General features: G+C 38.7%; 1 protein-coding gene across 1 annotated transcript; it reads right to left on the bottom strand.

The window, feature by feature from the left end:
* Window positions 1–5,563: 5,563 nt before the first annotated feature.
* On the bottom strand, window positions 5,564–11,162 carry LOC143857159 (cholesterol 22-monohydroxylase CYP90B52-like). The gene is made up of 8 exons (XM_077367532.1): window positions 10,701–11,162; window positions 9,979–10,303; window positions 9,736–9,888; window positions 8,925–9,176; window positions 8,308–8,400; window positions 8,027–8,105; window positions 7,815–7,921; window positions 5,564–6,519 (listed from the first exon to the last, which is right to left on the bottom strand). The coding sequence occupies exons 1-8, from the start codon at window positions 10,904–10,906 to the stop codon at window positions 6,289–6,291; spliced, it is 1,446 nt and encodes a 481-aa protein (XP_077223647.1). The 5' UTR covers window positions 10,907–11,162; the 3' UTR covers window positions 5,564–6,288.
* Window positions 11,163–21,156: the final 9,994 nt, after the last annotated feature.

Below are 21,156 nucleotides of genomic sequence, written 5' to 3'. Positions count from 1 at the left end.
TGTTTTAAATAAATAAAGGCAAGAAGGGGTTTATAGATAACTTGAGAGGTTTAGAGAAGAGAAGAGAAGAGAGAAGTGAAGAGAGGAAAAATCTAGGGCAAGGAAAGAGGACTTTCTATTGGGGCACTAAGAAGGTTTTTTGTGGTCAAACAAAAGTACGGATTTCTTTTCTTCTTCTTGGTTACTCAAGGTAGTTCTTCTATTTAAGGGTAGGAGGAGAAACTCTAAGGCAAGAAGAGGGTTTTTCTCTTAGGGCTCTAGGAGGGCTTTTGTGGTGAAGCAAAAGCAAGGTTCTTCTACTCAAGGTTGAAGAGAAATCTAAGACAAGAAGAGGGGTTTTCTCTTGGGGCCCTAGGAGGGCTTTTGGGGTGGAGCAAAAGTGCGTTTCTTCTTGAGGAGAAAAGGCTAGGGCAAGGTAAGAGGGTTTTCTCTTGGAGCTCTAGGAGGGCTTTTGTGATGAAGCAAAAGAAAGGCTTTTCTACTCAAGGTTGAAGAGGAATCTAAGGCAAGAAGAGAGGTTTTCTGTTGGTGCTCTAAGAGGGTTTTTGTGGTGAAGCAAAAGCAAGATTCTGCTAATCAAGGTTGAGGAGAAACTAAGGGCAAGAAGAGGGTTTTCTCTTGGGCTCTTGGAAGGCCTTTTTGTGGTAAAGCAAAAAGGGTTTTTTCCTCTTCTTGTTTATCAAGGTGCATTCTTCTTTTTCCAGACTTCCATTCTTCTGTTACGAACCCAATTTCGGTTTGTAACGTGACTGATCTTCTTAGAGGGAAGATCAGACTTCGAGAGAAGGTTCGTTCCTCTTTCTTGTACAAAAACACAATTTTTAGAATAATTTCTTCATTGATTTCCATTAACAATAACATGTGCTTATATAAAGCACTCAAAGATAAGCATAGAAAGATCTAGAAAAATCTTATGATAAGAATAGAAATAACTAATTTAAGACTATCCTAATCTAAATTAGTATCCTACTCTATCCTAACTACTAATTATATCATATATGATAAGATCCGATCTCATTCTCTAAAACAACATATTAATTCATTCCACTACAAGTGGGTCCCATTTAAGCACTAAACATTCCACCCGCCTTGAAATTAACCTTGTCCTCAAGGTTGGAGATTGCGAACCAATTGGAGAAAAATCAAATCTTGCGCATTTTCCGAAAGCTTTTTCTGTCTCCCTCATTTTTCTTCTTCTCTTTGTCTTGCGGTATGTCGTCGTCAATGGTTAAGACAGCTCAATTTTCAAACCGATCTCACTATGGCGTTCATCAAAGCTCATTTGTTGTATTTTTCTATAATGATTTGAATGTTGACACACGGATGGCTGTGGATGAGAATCTTTTCGATGGCGTTGGACAAGCTGAGGGAAACGGTAGACTCTTCGGCGACGACATTTCTGTTGTGGCTTCTTCGCTTTTTCTTCTACCTGCTTTATTTCTCTGTTCTTATTTTCTCTCCTTTTTTTGTTTCGTCTTTCCTTTTTCACTGTGTAAGCCTTATCGATGGTGCTCTCGCTCAACTCTTCCATCAGACATGGACATGCTTCTGACTTCACACCAAATGATAATGCTATCTCGTTGAACTTGGCTTTCATAGAAACTATATGCCTTATGATCTCTCTTATATTCTCATCCCACTGATCCGTTGCTCCTTCGATTTGCTTCTACACGAGGCCGGATCGTGCAACTCTAATACCAATTGTTACGAACCCGATTCGGTTCGTAGCATGATTGATCTTCTTAGAGGGAAGATCAACCTCTTAACCCACTTCGAGGGAAGGGTTGTTCTTTCTTGCTGTGCAAAAAATACAATTTCTAGAATAATTTCTTCACTGATTTCCATTAACAGTAACATGTGCTTATATAAAGTACTCAAAGATAAACATAGAAAGATTTAGAAAGATCTTATGATAAGAATAGAAATAACTAATTAAAGACTATCCTAATCTAAATTAGTATCCTAATCTATTCTAACCACTAATTATACCAGATGTGGTATGATCCGATCTTATTCTCTAAAATAGCATATTAATTTATGAAATACAGAAGAACTACTTGGAAGAGCCATTGTGCAGCTCGAACAAGTCCGGCTCGCTTACGGAAAGTGGAAATGGAAGCAGATGAGTTTCGAATGAATGAATACTCTGAGATAGAACGAGAATTGGTTTGGTCCCGTTCCAAGAATCAAAACAAGATTTTGTACCGATCCGGTAAGGATAAAGTATTATCAACAAAATTCTCCATTGATTCGACGTGCTATTTTTTCCATTCATTTCCACCAGAAGTGGGTCTCATTTAAGCACGTATCCTCTTCTTCTCTATTGGACTTTTCTTCTTTAAAATTTCCAACAGACAGTAACTGGTAAATTGTTGATATTTGCTTTAAATCTAATTATCTTAGATTCTCGTGGCTAAAGATCAGTCTGCTAGAACCCCAAGGACACTAGTGATTAACATGTAAGCCTATCCAAAAGTCACCCCAACGGGCTATTCCCAATACGCATCAACATATAGCATAGTGTACTACCTAGAAACAATCATGGAAGTCAAGCCTTTTGGAGATTGCTAATAATTCAATAATTGAATGTTCCAAAATGATTTTCAAATCATTGATTGGGAATTGAGACACCGACGTGCACCTTTGGAAGCTACTAATAATCGTTTGAAAAAAAGGTGAAGAGGGCTGATTGATACACAGTACATATAGCTATTAAAGGTGTGTTGTTCGATCTAATCACCAAGTATTCAGCTCCTCATCTTCTCCGCTTACAAAATGCCAAATCAATAACATGATAGAGCCCATATCTCATACATCACTCAGATACACACCCTGTCGCTATTAAAAGAATGGGCTAGAAACATAGAAAGGGATAGGAAAATAAGTAAAGGAGTCAAGTTTTTAGTGAGAGATTCATCTCATTCATAGTGTCCTCACAAAAAGAAAAAGAAAAAGAGAGAGTCAAATGTTCCACGAGCATATCTAAAAGTTTCTACAATAAATGCATTGAATCAAGATAGTTGTTGGGATTTAGAATTACAAAATGCAGTTTGGCTTTGCCGACATTGAACTATGACTGTTATTCCCCCACTACGCCAGCTATAAATGCCAACCCTCTCGATTTTATTCTGTCAGGTGTTGTATTATGGGAATGATATTCCATTCCTCAACCCTATTTGTTTATTTATTTTTGGTTATGTTAGATGATTTCTTGAAAATGATTCTGGGTTTTTAAAGCAGGTTCTGATTTGGTAATCAAAAGGAATGACATAAATTAGGAAAATAATCTTATTTAAGGTTTAATTATTCAAGCAAATTCCAACACCTCTATACTGACCGCCAGATCAGACATGCAAACATCGTATTTTTCCAGCATGGAGATTCCGATCGGCTTTGATTTTGTGGGACTTCGGATATCACTAGCCATTCGTTCGAACATTAACATTAAGATAGGGGTATTTTAATCATTGTAGTTGCAAGCATGGTGATTTTTAAAATCACTATAATCTCGTTTTACTTTTTGTTGCAGCTGAAGTTTGGACGGAAGCTCTCGAGTGGCAGGTGATGCTGAGATGGTTCTCGGATTGAAGATCTGCAACCTACGGGGACATTGTAGATGGCTCTCCTTGAGGTGGCTATCAAATGAATGCTTATATATATATATATATATATATATATATATATATATATATATATATATATATATATGAGAAAAGTGTAGCTACACATACGTGTAGCTCATTTAGCTACACCGACGACTTAAAATACAGTGGGGCCCATATTGTTTGGGTGATACAAACCATTCATTTGATGGGCCCTCACATAGATAGGATGTCCCCAAAAAATCAGCTCCATAGGATCATTCCAACCCTACAATTTGTGGAGGCAAAAATGGACGTGTAAAAACCTTAACAAATCTGTCCATTTTTGCCTCCACAATTTGAAGGGTTGGGATAATCCTATGGAGCTGATTTTATGGGCACACCCTATCAATGTGAGTGCCTATCAAATGAATGGTTTGGATCACCCAAACAATGTGGGTCTTCTGTATTTTAAGCCGACGGAGTAGCTAAGTTAGCTACCCTTACGTGTAGCTACACCTCTCTCTCTCTCTCTCTCTCTATATATATATATATATATATATATATATATATATATATATATATATATATATATATATGAGGAAATGGTTTGTGAGTAGCTACTTAGATAAGCTTATTTGAGCAGGAGCTCACAAACACATGCGGCCCCACAATTTTTGGGGGATCCAAAGCATTCATTTGGAAGGTGTATACCAAAAATCAGCCCTATAGGATCATCCTAACCCTGTTATTTGTGGAGGGAAAAAATGGGCAGAAACAGTGTCTGTCCATTTTCCCCTCTACCTTTGATTGGGTTAAGATGATCTTATAGGGTTGATTTTTGGTACACACCCTATCCATGGAAGGGCCTTTCAAATGAATGCTTTGGATCACCCCAAAAATGTGGGCCACATGAGTTTTTGAAGCAGCTGCTCACAAACCATATTCTCTCTCTCTCTCTCTCTCTCTCTCTCTCTCTCTCTCTCTCTATATATATATATATAGAGAGAGAGAGAGAGAGAGAGAACATTTCCTATGGATCTGATTTTTTGTGGACACCCTATCTATGTGAGGACCATTCAAATGAATTGTTTGGATCACCCAAACAATGTGGGCCCCCACTGTATTTTAAGGTAGTGTGTAGGTAACTTACCTACACAAGTGTGTAGGAAATGTTCTCTCATATATATATATATATATATATATATATATATATATATATATATAGAGAGAGAGAGAGAGAGAGAGAGAGAGAGAGAGAACTGTTAAGCGCTTAAGTTGTTATAATGCCTTCCATTCGTTTAAATATTTGGGTCCCGCTAAAGCGCACCAATGAGAGGCATTATAACAACTTAAGCGAACCAAAAAAATGGTACGCTTAAGCGCACCAACACTTTTCTCTCTTTTATATATATATATATATATATATATATATATATATATATATATCCCACATGCTCCCCTACAATTATAATATGGGCGTGAAGGGTCCCCCTTTATTGACATCCTAGGAATTCTCTAGGGGTGATTGACGCGTTTTAGTCACCCAATTAGGGAATTATACGTTTAGGTGAAGCTTTTGTACTATAGGACTATGGCTGGATTAAGATGTTGGTTGTAGACTGTACTTAGTAATATTCACATATAGTGAAAGCGCTTTGATTGCCTTCACCTGTGGACGGTGGACGTAGTCAACAAACATGATGAACCACCTAAATCTCTAGTATTCTCTATTAGCATATATGCTTATTTGATTTCTTCCTTAATTATTTTGAGTTTCCACATGCTACATCGACATTATCACAAAAATAATAATGACCAAATACTAAATTGCAAAGTCTAAGACCCGCCTAAGTAGAAAGAATAAACACCATACAATTGAGCTACAAAGCTTAACCCGTTATCAAGGGTCAGGTTTATTTGCAACCCGATTGCATTTTGGGTGCAAAATGGCCATAAAAATTGAGTGACAGAATGGGGCATTCATAAAGCAAAGAATTTTAATTCACCTCTTTGAAATCGGATATGGAGTAACACTTCATATGATACAACACGGGTACATTATTCATTACTCTACTGAGCATGGTGACAACCGACAATAATATAAACAAAACCGCACTTATTGCACTTCTTGTTTCTTCCTTCTTCTTGAGGACCTCCAACAAGTATCTTTTCATCCGGCCAAAATGCATTAACTCACAAGAATTAGTATATGGTTCATTTAATGGATAGGCAAGAGGATTCACAGAAATACTACAGAGAGAGAGAGGTGGTCCTAGCCAATTGAAATTGCACTTTTTCTTCTTTTCTTGGCAGAGAGAGAGATAAGCCAATGAATCATCCAAGGCAGCAACTTTTGACCAGAGAACAGTTTGAAAAACCAAGCCCCATATGACACAACCACAGCTTTGTCTTTGCTCACTTATCCAAATACAACTGGCTATAAGTTCACCTCAGACATCAGGGACTTCGATATTTTTCTACTCTTTTGTACATGTTTGAAATCCAAAATGAGAGGCTGAGGCTGGGAGATCAAAAGGGACTTTTGGGTACAGACGTTGCTATTTCTATTTAGGGAAATGATATATTTGCCCACCTTTCTTCCCATGGCCACCCTTTAGTAGTGTAAAAAGATATCCATAAATAAACTAAAGGGGTTGGCCTGGGGAAGAAATGTGGCCAAATACATCATTTTCCTTCTATTTATTTATTTGTGTTTTGTGAGGGTGTGGACCCTGATGGGTAGACCTTTGGTGAAGTGGACGAATGGAAATGCGATGGCGTGATCGGGTTCTGCTAACTCCCAACGGTAATTCAATACGAGGTGGTGAACGAAAACCGCAATCTCTAGCTTGGCAAACTCGAATCCAGCGCAAAGCCGCGGACCACCGGCAAATGGCATGAAGTTGCTAGTCATTGTTACATTGGAAGAACCCGTCTGCACGCAGAAAAATAAAAAGAAATGGGTAGGTGAGGATGAATATAGTTGGGATAGAAATTAATGAGCCAAGTTGGAATAAGAATGTTGCACTGAAGGATTTAAGCCTCTAGCTCAATGGTCAAGGCTTTGTTCTTCAACTTGGAGGTCGGAGGTTCAATCCCCAATTACTACCAAAAAAATGGTGAACAGAAGGACGCCCTTGCAAAAACCATCTTCAAGGGCACCCTCATTGGATCATCTCGTGAAAGTGCATTTATAATGACATGCAAAATAGAAAATGCCCAAATATATATACATTCCTCATGTAAAAAATATATATATATATACTTTGGCGAGATAATCCAATGGGGGCGCTCCTGTAGCTGGTTTTATTCCCAAGGGCGCCCTTTAGTTTACCATTCCTCATGTAAAAAATATGAATATATCACAAATTATCTATACAATAATAGAAAATGCCCTCAAGTTTTGAATCAATTCCACAATCACTCATTCGAGTTGACTCGACTTAACTCACTTTCCACTCATCAATGTACTTAGGCCATATCTGTTGGCAGCCATGGAAAAAAAGTTTCCATGAAATATAAGTGTATTTAGTTGTGATCAAGGTCATTGATCAGGGTCATTGATCATGTTAACAAGTGATCCGGACTGTATTGCCTGCTTACAAACATTCTCTTTGGACATTTGTAGAAATTTCGTAGAAAGCTCCCAATGCTTTTGTTTCCTTTTGCCTTTTCCACTAAAAAAACAACGAAGGGACTAAGAACATGCATGCATGTGCATGTGACCCCACATGGACTTCAAACTCTCACTCCCTATCATACTACATTAAAACGGTACGGATTTGGGTTCTAAACGGATTCACCAGAAAGGCCGTTCTAAAGATTTTTTGAATGACCAGTCCCCACATCCCCACCTTACACGTGGTTGAACATGATTGATACTTGATAGTCTCCCCTTTTCTTCCCTGGGCCACCCCTCTCTAGTGTATTTATAGCAACCCTTTTTACACTACAAGGGGGTGGCCCGGAGATGACAAGGGGTGGATTTATCATTTCCCGACTTCAAACTGTTCATTAAATTGGGGGGGCCTGTTGAGGATTGGCCATGCTGAATTCACTTTCTAGGGGAGCCCTGTTGGGGCGGCACGGTAGGGCCCACAAAATGGACGGTCTCGATTAAATCAAATTTCGTACGTGCCGAAAAGATTTACATTTTTGTTTGTATTTTAATTTCGTTTCTCGTTATTAAAGAAATGTTTTCATGATTGTAAAAGGAAAATGTTTTCTGACCTGCCATCTCCACGGATTGAACTCTTGAGGGTTGTGGAAGAGTGAAGGATCCAAATGAACTGCTGCAAATACCGGAAGAACTTTCCAACCACATGGAATGTCATAACCTTGAAAGAAAATAATTAAAAAAATTCAAAGTGGGTCAGTTTCCGATAAGTCTCAGGCGAACTTCCGGCATGAAAACACACAAAATCGTGCCTTCGGTCTCTTACCTTTGAAGTGAACGTCTCGAATAGCCCTCCTATGTACGAATCTAACTATGTTCGCGAGTCTCAAAGTCTCATTAATTACCTAGAGAGAGTGTGAGTTAGAATTATAAATGATTAAATAACACCAATTCTAATAGCTTAAGCATTTGGGGTAATTGGTTGTTTCACATGGTATTAGAGAGAATAGCCTCATTGCATGTCCTGGGATCAAAACCCAACAACTCCTTAATAGGAAAAATTCAGGAATGTTTTAAATCGAAATAAAAGGAGTGAGATTTTCTTACACACTGGGTGAACTCCATTTGCTTGTAGTCTTTCCAACTGAGCTCACACTCTCCAGCTTGCTTCTTGATTCTAGCTATTTCAAGATGCTCTTCCTGAAAATATTTACAAGACATCACTTCATTTGAAATTCAAATATCCCATCAAAATATATCGAATTGAAAACCACCAATGGCATGAACTGCGAAAGATTTAAAAAATTCAATGATTTGGAATTAAGATTAGGGTGATGATCTTGCACCACCCCCAAGCACATTACTTGCACGCTCCTTATAGCGTGCAAGTAATGTGCTGGAGGGAGGTGTTGAAAATATCATCTCCCTTAAGATTATTCAAAGTTAAAAGAGATCCAATATCTAGAGTGGCTCGCCAATGTGGAGTGGAGGATCTTCATCGACCTCAACAGAGCATTAATCAAAAAAGAGATTATCTAAAGCTAATCTCACTTGCAAATGAAAGTGAGAGGGCCTATTTGAAACCCATTTTTCTTCTCAAGGAAAATATGATCTTATTTGCAAATAATGTTTGATGACCTTATTTGCAAATTTAGAGTGGAAGCCATTGACTTCTACTTGTGAAGCGATCGAAAAGCTGATTATATATAAAAAGTAAGTGTCACCTGCAATTGCTGAACTGCCTTGGGACAACTTTCCAAGAAATATATAACAAAAGCTATTGCCACTGAGGAGGTTTCATGGCCGGCGAAGAGCAAGCTCAGTATCAGATCGAGAATTTGTTCCGTCGAAAGATTGGGTTGCTTCGAAACCCACCCGAGAAGATCATCTTCTTCTACTTTCTGGCATTCATCACTCGTGCCGGAGCGTCTTTCTTCCATTTTCTGCTCAATGAATCTAAGGATGCACGACCTTGACTATAATAAAAAAAAAGGAATAAATGAGATAAACCAAATAATTCATCAATAATTTCCAAAATCATCTTATTTTATCATTTGGGTCTTCTTATTTTTCCCTTTTGTTTTGCCAATCAACATGATTGATCAACATGACCATATGGGAATTTTTACAACTTTCAACGTGGTTGATTTGAAGGCATATCATGGAGATGAAAGTGATGATCATTAGGCCTCTAGGGTAGTCCTACTAGGGGATATTTTTTTAAAAACATCCTATGACAAAATTTCTGTTCTACGATTTTTTCACGGGAAAACTGTATGATCTTATGTAATTGAAACTAGTTTTGAGGTATTACTAATTGAGGCTTAGACCTTCCAGAGCTATATGTGGTTTTGGGAGGTGTAGACCTTTGGGAGCTATTTATTTTGGGTTGGTTTAATTACCTAACTATTTGGATATTTGATCTCTCCTTAACAATTTTTTTTACCAATTTGATTAAACGAAAAAATAATAAAGAAAGGCAAGTGATAAGACATCAGTAAAGAAGAAATGGAAGAAAAGTCAGTATAGTAGTACCTTCAAGGCCTTTCTATATGCAGTTCCAGGAAAATTCAAAGGGGCAGAAATCATTCCCTTCATGAAGGTGATGTACTCTCTCTTCAACTGCTTCGTTTCAGCCTTACTAGGATCCATGTTCATGATATATTTCGCCATCAAATTGAAAGTAAACTGCATATTTTTTTGGGTGGTTCAGTTTTGTTTAGCTTAACCATAAAATTGCATAGGTTACTTCTCTTTCATGGGTCGGTTTTGTCTTACCTTCTTTGCTTCTTCTTGAGCAGAAAACGTTGAATTATCTTCCCAAGAGCTAAGAACAAGCAAAGTATGTCTCTCTACCTCTCTCAACAAATGCCTCCGAATCCTCGCATGACTCATGAAATTGAGAGCTATCATCCTCATTTCTCTATGCAGATCTCCAACCACAACCAACATAGACCATTCCCCCAAAATCCGCCTTACATTTCTTGGATAACTACACTCGAACAATCCCCCCTCGTTCTGAAGTATGAACCGATTTAGCTCCGGGTCTGCCGAAACAATCGTTGGCTCCCCGAACAAATTCGAGCTGTAGATCTTCCCAAACCTATGAATTCACCCAAAATTCAAACTGTAAGAAGAAAAGAAAACTTGGGTCTTATCCAGTGTTTCAAAACATGTTCCAAAACATAGATGCAGGTCAAAACGCGGCCAAAGCAAATCCTAGTGGACTCAATCGGCACAACGAAGCCAAGTACTAGGTTAACATGGCCGAGTAATTAGTTAACTCGGCCGGGTACTTGTTTGACACAGTTGAGTACTCAGGAGAGTCCAAACGAGTTTTGATTGACTTTGAACGGGAAAATGCGGACTCAGACGAGAAGGCGGCCATTGTAAAAGAAAAAAGATGACCTGGGGGAGTCAAAGATGACGTGGGGGAGTTTTGAAACTATGGTCTTGTTTATTATCTTCCATTAGTTTGGTTCTTGAGTTTATGGGATTACCTTGATATGTGTTGCTCCATGAATTCTCCCATTGAAGTAGCGAAATGAGGCTTTAGATAAGGAATGGTTTCGCCGATCAAAGGCCACCCCATGTTCCCTGGTGGGATCTTGAGAGGAGGCTTTCTCTTTTTTTTGGTGGAATTCCAGAGGAGAAACAAAGCTAAAATTGCTGGAGAAAGCAAGAAAAGAAGCACTATTTCAGACATGGGTACACTGAGAAGCTGAATATCCTGTTTTTTTCCTATATATCACCCTCCAAAGCTCTATTGAAAAGAAATTTCTATTTTCCCGTGCTTTGGGAAGGTCGTGAGATGGAGAGAGCTTTGGAGAATAGAAATGAGAGCTTTGTTGTTTGTAAGCATCTTTAGAGACTTCTTTTGTACTGTGTTTTGACTCTTAAACAGGTGTTTGGCGATTGTGATGCTTTATCCACCAAATTTTTCAATTTATTTTCACCGAACTCCTCTTATCTGCTCTGTGGGGGAGGATAAAATGAGACTCTCTTAGTATGAAAAATGTATTAGCAGCATGAGATGGGCCTCCCCACATCTTGTTAGCATGATCTGGATCTTTGTACCATGATCTGAACAATAAAAAAACGAGGAATGCTAAACTCAGGGGCCGCCTTTCATAAATAAGATGAAAGGGCACCCCATTGGTTGAAGGTCATCAAAATGCATTTATAATGGCACCAAAAACTGTAAAAGCACCAAAAACTGTTACACTTTCAAGCAGTTGGGGCTTCCTTTCATCTTTCTATGGAAGGACGCCCTTGAGTTTAGCTTTCCTACAAAATGAGCTAGGTGACGAAAAATTGCAATTATTAGATGATGTAATCGGATGAATTGAATTGGACGGTTAAGATGTAAGTTAGCAACAATAGCCATTCCCCATCATAGATGGATCGATGGCTAGATTTATTGAGAGGATTAAATCAAGCTAACATCATGGAATTGAGCCCATGGTTTTAAATTTCGAGGAATTCGGTCAAAACCGAAATAGAAATCACACATACCTAAAACGTGACATTGTTGTTTTGAAGAAGTTTCTCCGAAATTTTGTCCGAAATTTAAGGAATTTCTACCCAAAAATCTCGATTTTTTTAATTAAATAATATTTTCTAGAAATTTCGATTGAAATTGTATATTGAATAAAATATTTTTTTTTAATTATTTCTTCGAAATTCCGATTTCGGTGAGGACTGAAATCCATTCCAAAACCGAAATTTGAAACCATGATTGGGTCATGGTTTTAAATTTCAGACTTAGATCTTAGTCAAGACCGAAACCGAAACGTTCCGAAACTGAAATTGGTCGAAATTTATGCAAAAATTTTGATAAAACATTAATTTTTTATTCCTTTACAAAATTCCATCCGAAATTATTTCGGCCCAAAAAAGCAACAGTTTTGAGCGCTTCTACAGATTTCAGTTGAAATTTCAGGATTTCGGCCAAAATTTCAGTGTCGGTGAGGACCGAAATTACTCCAAACCGAAATTTAAAACCTTGATTTGAGCCAGCATCAAGCACGCATAAGGGTCTCATGTTAAGAACTTTGCCTGATAACATTTCCGAGAGAGACATGAAAAATGAGGAATCAATAAAAATGGGCCCGACAAAGTTATGGGAACGAGTGGAAGAGAAGGGAGACAGAGAGACCGGACCCACCACTCGTGCGGCTTACCTTCCTGACAATGACGCGTGTCCACCCAATGATTATACCCATTTTTCCTGTGACGTCGATGCACGTGCTCTCTTAAGCCCACGACAAAAGCTTTTGCATACGGAGAAAACTTAATCCCCACTCTTTTAGACAAATCCACCCAAAAACATGAAATGGGTTCCCTCCGCCGAGTTAAATTGGAGACTCGGACGGGTTCTTATTTTTTCCAGGAGTGATACAACGAGTTTCCAAGCCGTTAGTTGGAAAATTGGGATCATATGATAGAGAAATTATATGGTGTAAGCCCTTATAGTCCCGTATTTTTCAAAAAGAACCGTACAGACCACATCATAAGATGATCTAAACCGTCCATATGATGGAACACAACATAAATAGGTTGTTGTTCCCCAAAAATCATTTCCATAGGATGATCCTAGGCCTCCGATTTATAGAGTTTTCCATAATATGCAGTTCCTCTATAGATCAGAGGGTTGGGATCATCCTATACTCCATAGGATCATCCTAACCCTTCGAACCTTGGAGGCAAAAAATGGACAAATTTAAGGTTTATACACGTCCATTTTACCTCCACAAATCGTAGGGTTGGGATGATCCTATGGAGCTGATTTTTTATGGACACCCTATCTATATGAGGGCCAATCAAATGAATGGTTTGGATCACCCAAATAATATGCCCTCCACTGTATTTTAAGCTAGTGTGAAGATAACTTATCTACACATGTGTGTAGAAACCGTTTTCTCTTTCCACAAATCTGCAGGGTTTGGACCATTTTACAGAGAAGATTATTTTTGGGGCACGTCCTATCTACAGTGCGTGCCAAACAAAATGAATGGTTTAGATCAGGGAAACAAGTTGGCCCATGTACTTTTTCTGGGCACGAATTTCTATGGACGTACATGGCGCAACCACCGTATAAGATGGAAATACTTTTTCTGGGAATGGATTTCTACGGAGATAGATGGCTCAACCATCTTATAATATCTTGGAAATACAATAATTTGGAAAAGACAAGCAAAAGGGGTGAAATTATCATTTACCAATAGAAAATTGATAAAAAAATGATTGATAGTAAAAAGTACTTGCCCACGAGTTTGTCTCTAGGAAAAGGAAATTTATGGAAAATAATGAAAAAATATTCCATGAAATCCAAAATTTCAGGGTCTAGTAGGCTTGCAGATTGCCTTGAAAATGAGAAAAAAGAAAGATTTTGGAAAAACTTCCATGGAAAATGAGTTTTACCAAAAAGACCCTACATCCAAATAACCGATAACTTTTTGTTAGTGTTGAGTTAATTAAGACGAGTCATAAGTCAACCCAGTAGTGAGTTAACAAAGTTGAGTCGCGAGAGAACATGGGTCCAAGCAATCATGGTCTCCTTTCACTTTCTATGATATCAACAGTAACACAACACAACACGTGTTTCCCGGTGCAGAACCATGTACGGGCGTGTATGTACATTTTCTTAAGGCCTCATCTAAACTCGCCTTTTAGAACAAAATATCTTTGGTATACCTACTTCTTATTAAGCAAAAGGAAAAGAAGACAGCGAAGATCTAAAGGTAGGACCTCAAATATTTTGGTTAGGATTCTACCATAGTTATTCCCTTGTTTCAAAATTAGAACTGAGTTGACTTGAACAAATCAATGATTGATGCCTTTAAATTTTCATTAACTCGGTGATTCAGATGAGTTTTAATTGACTCGGTAAGGTAAAACTCAAAAGGATGATGAATCAGCCAATGTAACAGGGAGTCGACTCAAGTGAACCGACGAATGACTCGGGGAATTTTTAAACATTAGGTTATTCAATGCGCTCCGATGTATGATCTTACCTAAGGGCGTGTTTGGTCAACATGAAAGCGGTGGAAAGCAGTTAAAGAAAATCCTTTTTCAAAATTTTGCCTAATCGGGTTCGCGTTTCCAAACCCTAACCCAACTCAAGAAAGCCAAAGCCGAAATGGTGACTTTGGAAACAATCAATTAGCCCAAAAGCTTAAGCAGTTAGAGCCCTCACTTGGTCCCTCTTTTGGGTTAGACGTACATGTGAATTTTTAATATCAATGAGCTGTTGGGTTTTCTTGAACCCATGACCTGCCTTGAGGCAGTAGCTCTGATACCATGTGAAACAACCAATCGCTTCAAAAGCTTAAGTTGTTAGAGTTGGTGTTAATTTAATCATTTATACTTACCCAAATTCCACCCCTAACTAATGAAAGAAGCAAAAGGAAAGTGATAATCAGGTCATGGTGTGGGGAAAGTGGTAGGGGCAATCCTCATGACATTCAATGATAACGTGGCCGCACGAGTGCTTGACTTATGGGCATTCTCGGGTGTCCAATGATATCATTGAATCCTCGATACTCTCTCAATCTCATGAGCCCATCTCTTGGCTGGTTCTGATCACTGTATAGACGCCACATGTACGGTGAGGATTGAAAATGGTGGAAACTATAGTTTAGTATATATGGGGTTGTTCTTCTGGGTATCACATGAAAGCATTCCCAAGCTCATGATCAAGGCAACACAGCCCAACAAAAGTAAATGAAGGGATGGTCAAAGACACCTTTGGATTTTTAAAAATGGTGATGAGTAAGGAGGTGAATCATCCCACCTCTTTCTCTGTTATTTAATGTTCTAAATCTAAAAAGATGTAACAAGGATAGAGATAAGAAGAGTAAGAATATAAGAGAATGAGATGAATCCAACTTTTTTAACATGAAAAGCCGAAATTAGGGATCAACAGGCATATTAGTTTAATCCTAGTGGAAGCGCATCGATTGGTTTGAGACTACTTATCTCAAACAAGTGTCTTTTAAGGCTAGATAGTGAAGCTTGAGAGAGAGAGGGAGGAAGGGAGCCGCCCACTAATATATCATTGCTAAATAATGTTTGTCTTACTAATTGAAGTTAGGGTTATGCATTTTGAGAGAACTGAGAAAAAGGGTTTTAGTGTGCTATTTGGGTGCTGGCTGAAGATGTGACCTTGATCTTAAACTAGTCAGGTCATTACAAAACACTAAATGAAAGGAGGTGGAAGCAACACCAAAGCAGTTTCAAACATGGTAGGAAATTCACTTTTCCTTTTTTCTTTCTTGTCTCTTCTTTGCAAAAAGTACTGATCAGCTAAAGGAGAAAGGCAAGTCCCACATTTATTCAAATGGACTGACTTTAATGAGGAGAGGATTTTGGAGATGGACATTTTCCTACCATCCATGACTTCATTGGAAGGAGCACTTGTCAATGCCCATTATTGCCTCTCTCTCTCTCTCTCTCTCTCTCTCTCTCTCTCTCTCAATCACATATTCACATAGTAGGCCTCAATGAGACAATTGAGTTTGCGGACCCTTGTTTGAAGTGATGGCTTCATTGGAAGGAGACTTATCCATGCCTATAACTGTGCTCCTAATACATCGCATCAAGACTTAATTAATTGGACCTTCTTTAATCTCCCCCAAATTCCTGACCCAAGAATTGTAAAATTACACGAACATAGTTAGGAACTTAGGATTAGCATTAAAAAATTGAGATAAAATGAAGGGCACTGGTAGTAAAATGTAAAACATGGAGAGGGTTCATCCCATTATCAAAACATGTTAGCGTGTATATCAATATCCTATCTAATTGATGTTATCATGAAATAGTTTTAAGACTCCTACGGGTCTTCGTTGCGTGCTATCAAAATTCACCCTCGTTTACAAATAAAACTATTTAAATTAATCTAGTTCACAAAAAGAGATGTGAGGCTGAGGAGAGGGGAGAGGGGAGAGGGGAGAGGAGAGAGGGGAGAGAATGCAAGAATGGAGATTCTTTCTGTTGATGCTCTGTTTGGTTGCCTATTTTTAAGGAGATTGAGGGGAGATCATCTTCTTGAGATCTTCTTGAGATTGTTTGGTTGCCTTTTAAGTTCTTTGACCACTAGCGTTGTCGGGCGACGGTCGGGTGATGTGGCACGCTCAAGATCTTCTCTCCAACAGTCCCCAGCATCATCATTTCAATGAACTTTCGAATAGGTAAAACAGAGGAACCGGTTTTCTCAAAATAAAAGGAATAGCTTGGAAAAATCAACTCGTTTTCTCAAGAGAAGGAATAGTTTGGAAAAGGCAACTTGAAAATTTTAAAAACAGTACCATGGATTAGTTCAAATATTTCTTCTTAGAACGTATTGTTTTGGTCCCATAGCGAGACCACCATCAAATAGTATGTTACCAACCACCACCCAATAGCATGTTGCCGCCAAGTGAACTTCACTTGGATCTGTTTGGTTGCACAAAAGCCAGGATTCCGTAGGGGCTTTACTTGGGTTTTGGGTGCCACATCATCAAAAATACATGGTTGGTTGCCATTAGAAGAATTTGGAAACCAACAGCGATATCTCTTGGTTATTTTCTTGTCTGGTGATGTTGCATGCCGGTAAACTGCCAAAAAAATCCAAGCAAAAAGCAACTAAGTTTGGATTTTCGGATTGATGCTCTCTCTCTCTCTCTCTCTCTCTCTCTCTCTCTCTCTCTCTCTCAATAATGGTGATGACACCCCCCCCCCCCCCCCCCCAACACACCACCACTACTCTACCACTATTCTACGAGGTTGATAACCACTACTTACCACTATTCTACAAGGAGACTCCAAGGCTTGTCTCCCTGTTGACTGCTTCCACCACTACTCTACAAAGTAACTACCTACAACCAAATAGAGCTTACTAATAGGGGTGAGGGGCAGCTTCAAAGTTCAAAGCCCCAGCGAGGGGGGCTGATCTGGAAAACACAAGGGAGTGGAAATAGAGTCATTTTTTTGGAAAAGAAGAACTAAAGGGGGTGGAAATATAGAGAAAGGTGTGAAAAATATCATTTCCACGATAACTTTGTTTTTTGTTTTCTATTTGTTGCTAATTGTAAGTTTGATCATTTTTAGGAAAAGACGAACAAAAGAGGGTGGAAATGCCGACAGGGTGAAAATATCATTTCCCCCGATAAGTTTCTTTTTTTTCCGTCAGTCATAAACAAACACAAAAGCAGGTTTACAAACTGATGCTAGCAAAAATACTACCATCTTCCTGTTATTAAATTAAGTATAGACCGGGTGGAACTTAACAGAGCATAATTACCCACCTTTTCTAGTTCATATTTCTAATTCCAAACAATGGTATTCCTCATTTCGACCCCAAACAGTCTCCCATCTTTATAGGACTTAAAGAGAATGTTCAAGAAGGATAGTATATACTTCTGATAAGGGCATGCCCATGTTTCCAATTTAACATCATTGTCCTTAACAAGGTAATATTGATGTCTTGACATTCCATAACACAAAATTTCAAACGTCTCGGTTGTTTTATCATCTTTTTTAAACAATTAGCAAAGTACTTTTAAAAGTTTTCAGTGGATCTAATATTGCATTACTCAACTCAACTCAACTAAGCCTTTGTCCCAACTCTAATGAATCCTTTAGAAAATTTTCATGAAGAAGGTGAAAGGATCTACTGATAGGAATGCAGGGGATAACGAACGAGAATTACAAGCAAGTGTGGAAGATGTAGAAGTGGGAAATGGTGGAGAAGGTCAGTCAATAACAAATGCACAAAAGAAAGACACAAGGGATATCAGGGTAAAACATAAGTCAGTGTGGCTGAAAGATTACGTTTGAAATTAGCTAGAGTATTGAAAATGAAGAGTAGAGAACTAGTTGTCTTTTAGGGATAATAAAAGAGAATCTTTTTCTGTTAAGTAGATTGCCAGCTGTGTCAGTTATCAACTGAATAACAGTGTATAAAAGAGAGATAAATCTGTAATGAGAGATAATGAATGAAAATTTGTCTTCTTTCCTCTAACTCTGTTTTTTCTGAACTTCTTCCTCTGTTTTCTTTTCTTTTCTTGAATCCAAGAACCCTGAAACTAACCATCTTGAAACAAGATTGTATCATCTACCCAGCTCAAATTGACTAAGTCTAATCCTGACACTAGTTGGGTTCGTCTACATGGATCATTTTCTTCCATTCTCTCCTATCCAAGGTCATGTTCTCTGTTATGTTCCTAGCCCACAAATCTCTCCTCACTGTTTCTTCCCAAGTTGTTTTCGGTCTGCCCCTACCTCTTTTTATTCCATCAACTTTGCACGAGTCACTTCTCACTGGAGCATCCAAAGGCCTACGTTGGATATGCCCAAACCATCTTAAGTGGTGCTCTCTCATCTTCTCCTCGATTGGTGCCACCCCCACCGTTTTACGAACATCTTCATTTTTAATTCGATCTAACCTTATATGGCCACACATCCATCTAAGCATTCGCATCTCCGCTACACTCATCTTATGCACATGCTGCTTCTTGGTAGCCCAACATTATGAGCCGTACAACATGGCTGGCCTCACAGCGGTCTTATCCTACATTGATTAATGAAATATAAATATAAGTACCAATATTTTGCTAATCACTAGAGATGACAAGTGCCCTAAGAAATCGCTACAGAATTCCTTGGAGCATTGAGGTGCCTCAAGCTCCTAAGGCAACAAGTTTAAGTAATGATCCATATAAAAGCTGCTGGGTTTGGGTGAGTGAGAACATGCCCAAAAGCAATATTTAGAAAGCTAGACCAATTTGAATGTATTGCTTTCAGTCTATTACTACCCTTTTATAACATTGATTTGGTTTACAATCTAATGAGGAAGAAATTGTTAGTGATTTTGCATTTTCAAAATCATGTATATTACATGTTTTAGTGTTTTGGAAAATGTTTTATCAAAAGCGTTTGGGAAAAAGAAAATGTTTTCTTGGAAATATTTGCTTTTACAAAAGGATGTAGAAGTGTAGTTGAAAAAGATAGTTCCACATCGGATGAGAGAAAAGAAAGAGAAGGGCTTATAAAGCACTACCTTTTCTAACTCTTGTTGATTGCACATTGGGTTGAACCCATGGTTGGACCCACGGGACGGTGCAACGCACCGTTCGCACACGCGCGCGTGCGGCGTGGGCAATGGGCTATAGGGCGCATAGTGACGCTTTATTGGCGTCGCACGTACGCAACGTCGCGAGGAGCGATTGAAGCCTTTAATTTTTCCAGATTTGATCTGCACCGTTGGATCAAGATGAAGGTGGACCGGTCGGATGGGTGGGTCAAATGGTTCGCAGGCCCATCAAGCCGAATGGTTCAGTTGGGTTGAGCTTCGGTTCGGGCCTAACGGTCGGCCCAACGGGCCCATGACTCCAACGGTCAAAGGGTGTGATCAAATGGGTTGTGTCCCTTTCCCCAACGGTCATGTGCCAAGGGGGTGCGATCCACACCATAGATGGTTGATCTAACGATGACTGGGTTGGAGAGAGGTTTTACTCAAGCCAACAGTCACATCTAGGATCGATCAGGACCGTTCAATATCAATGGGTGCGATCTAACGGTCAGATTTCAAACATTCTGGAAAGGTGCCCTGTAGAGGTGTTTTTCACACTGAAAAGACACCAGATGGTCTATAAAAAATGTGCAAACTTCAATCATTTCAAAAAGAAATCGAATTGGCAATTCTGACTGACTTTACACTCTCTTCTACACTCCTACAAAAATCCCCAAGTATTTCTACATACTGTTTTTCTTTTGTTTACTGTTCTAGATACTGTTTTTCTGCAGAAACAGAATCTAGAGATTTCTCTAAGGCTTGAAATTTCGGAAGGGCATTTCGGGTTTGATTCCGCTAGTGCTACGCATCATCAAACATTAGTAGGGCTTCCCTACTAGGCTTCATTGTATCTTGGAGGCAATTCGCGGATCCCCTTTGCACACTACTAGTGGGGGCGAATCTTGTCTTAAGGAAAGTGATATCACGCCTTGAAGCAACAAGTTTCTGTTTTCTATCATCAACAGTACCCTCAACAAATTTTCCAACAATCTTAAGACAAGATTTTTCTACTGTTGTTTCAATGGCACTTTATTCAGTTCGTCAAATGACCCAAGACTTTGTCAAACTCGAACGTTTCGACAAAGGAAATTTCAAGCGCTGGCAGAAGAAGTTGCACTTCATTTTGACATCACTCAAAGTGGTCCATGTTCTCACTACTCTAAAGCCGTCAGCAAATGAAAATGAAACTTTGGCGGAGGCTCGTGCAAGGATGAAGTGGGAACAGGATGACTACATTTGCAAAGGGCACATCCTAAATGCTATGTCAGATACAATATTTGACATATATCAAGGCATGGGATCAGCAAGTGAAATCTGGAATGCACTTGAAGCCAAATACTTGGCGGAAGATGCCAGTAGCAAGAAATTCACTGTGAGTCAATTTTTAAATTTTAAAATGATAGATGATAAGTCTGTTATTGATCAATTACATGAAATACAACATGTAATTAATCAAATTCACTTGCAAGGCATCCTTCTTGATGATTCCTTCATTGTCCCGTCAATTATTGACAAACTTCCACCAAATTGGAAAGACTTTAGAAAAAGTCTAAAACACAAGAAAGAGGAAATGTCTATTGAAGACTTGGCTCAATGCCTCAGGATTGAGGAAGAGTCAAGAATCAGAGACAAGAAAGAAAATGAAACTGTATCCTCTAAGATCCATTTGGTGGAAAATGTCAAGAATTCGAACCAACAAAGAAAAGGCAATTGGAAGAGAAACAAACACCCTGAAAAGAATACTAATAAGATTAAGAAAAGAAAGGGTGCTTGTTTCAACTGTGGCAAACCAGGCCATTACAAGAGTAAGTGCCGACTTCTTAAGGATAAGAAGTCGGGTGCACCAACAGACAAAGAAAAGTTTGTCGCCATGATTTCAGAGGCAAATATGCTTGAAG

This window comes from Tasmannia lanceolata, unplaced genomic scaffold (assembly GCF_043159265.1).
Source record: "Tasmannia lanceolata isolate RefF3 unplaced genomic scaffold, GAP_Taslan_0.1 ptg000024l, whole genome shotgun sequence".
Lineage (NCBI taxonomy): Eukaryota > Viridiplantae > Streptophyta > Magnoliopsida > Canellales > Winteraceae > Tasmannia > Tasmannia lanceolata.
The sequence above is the reverse complement of the archived record's forward strand: the minus strand, read 5'-3'. Positions and strand labels throughout refer to the sequence as shown.

Excerpts from the sequence above, each read along its gene's own strand:
- LOC143857159 (XM_077367532.1), bottom strand. The coding sequence starts at position 10,906 with ATGTCTGAAATAGTGCTTCTTTTCTTGCTTTCTCCAGCAATTTTAGCT. Across the intron at positions 10,304-10,700 it reads ATGGAGCAACACATATCAAG|GTTTGGGAAGATCTACAGCT; the intron begins GTAATCCCATAA and ends GTGAATTCATAG. Across the intron at positions 7,922-8,026 it reads TCGAGACGTTCACTTCAAAG|GTTATGACATTCCATGTGGT; the intron begins GTAAGAGACCGA and ends TTTTCTTTCAAG.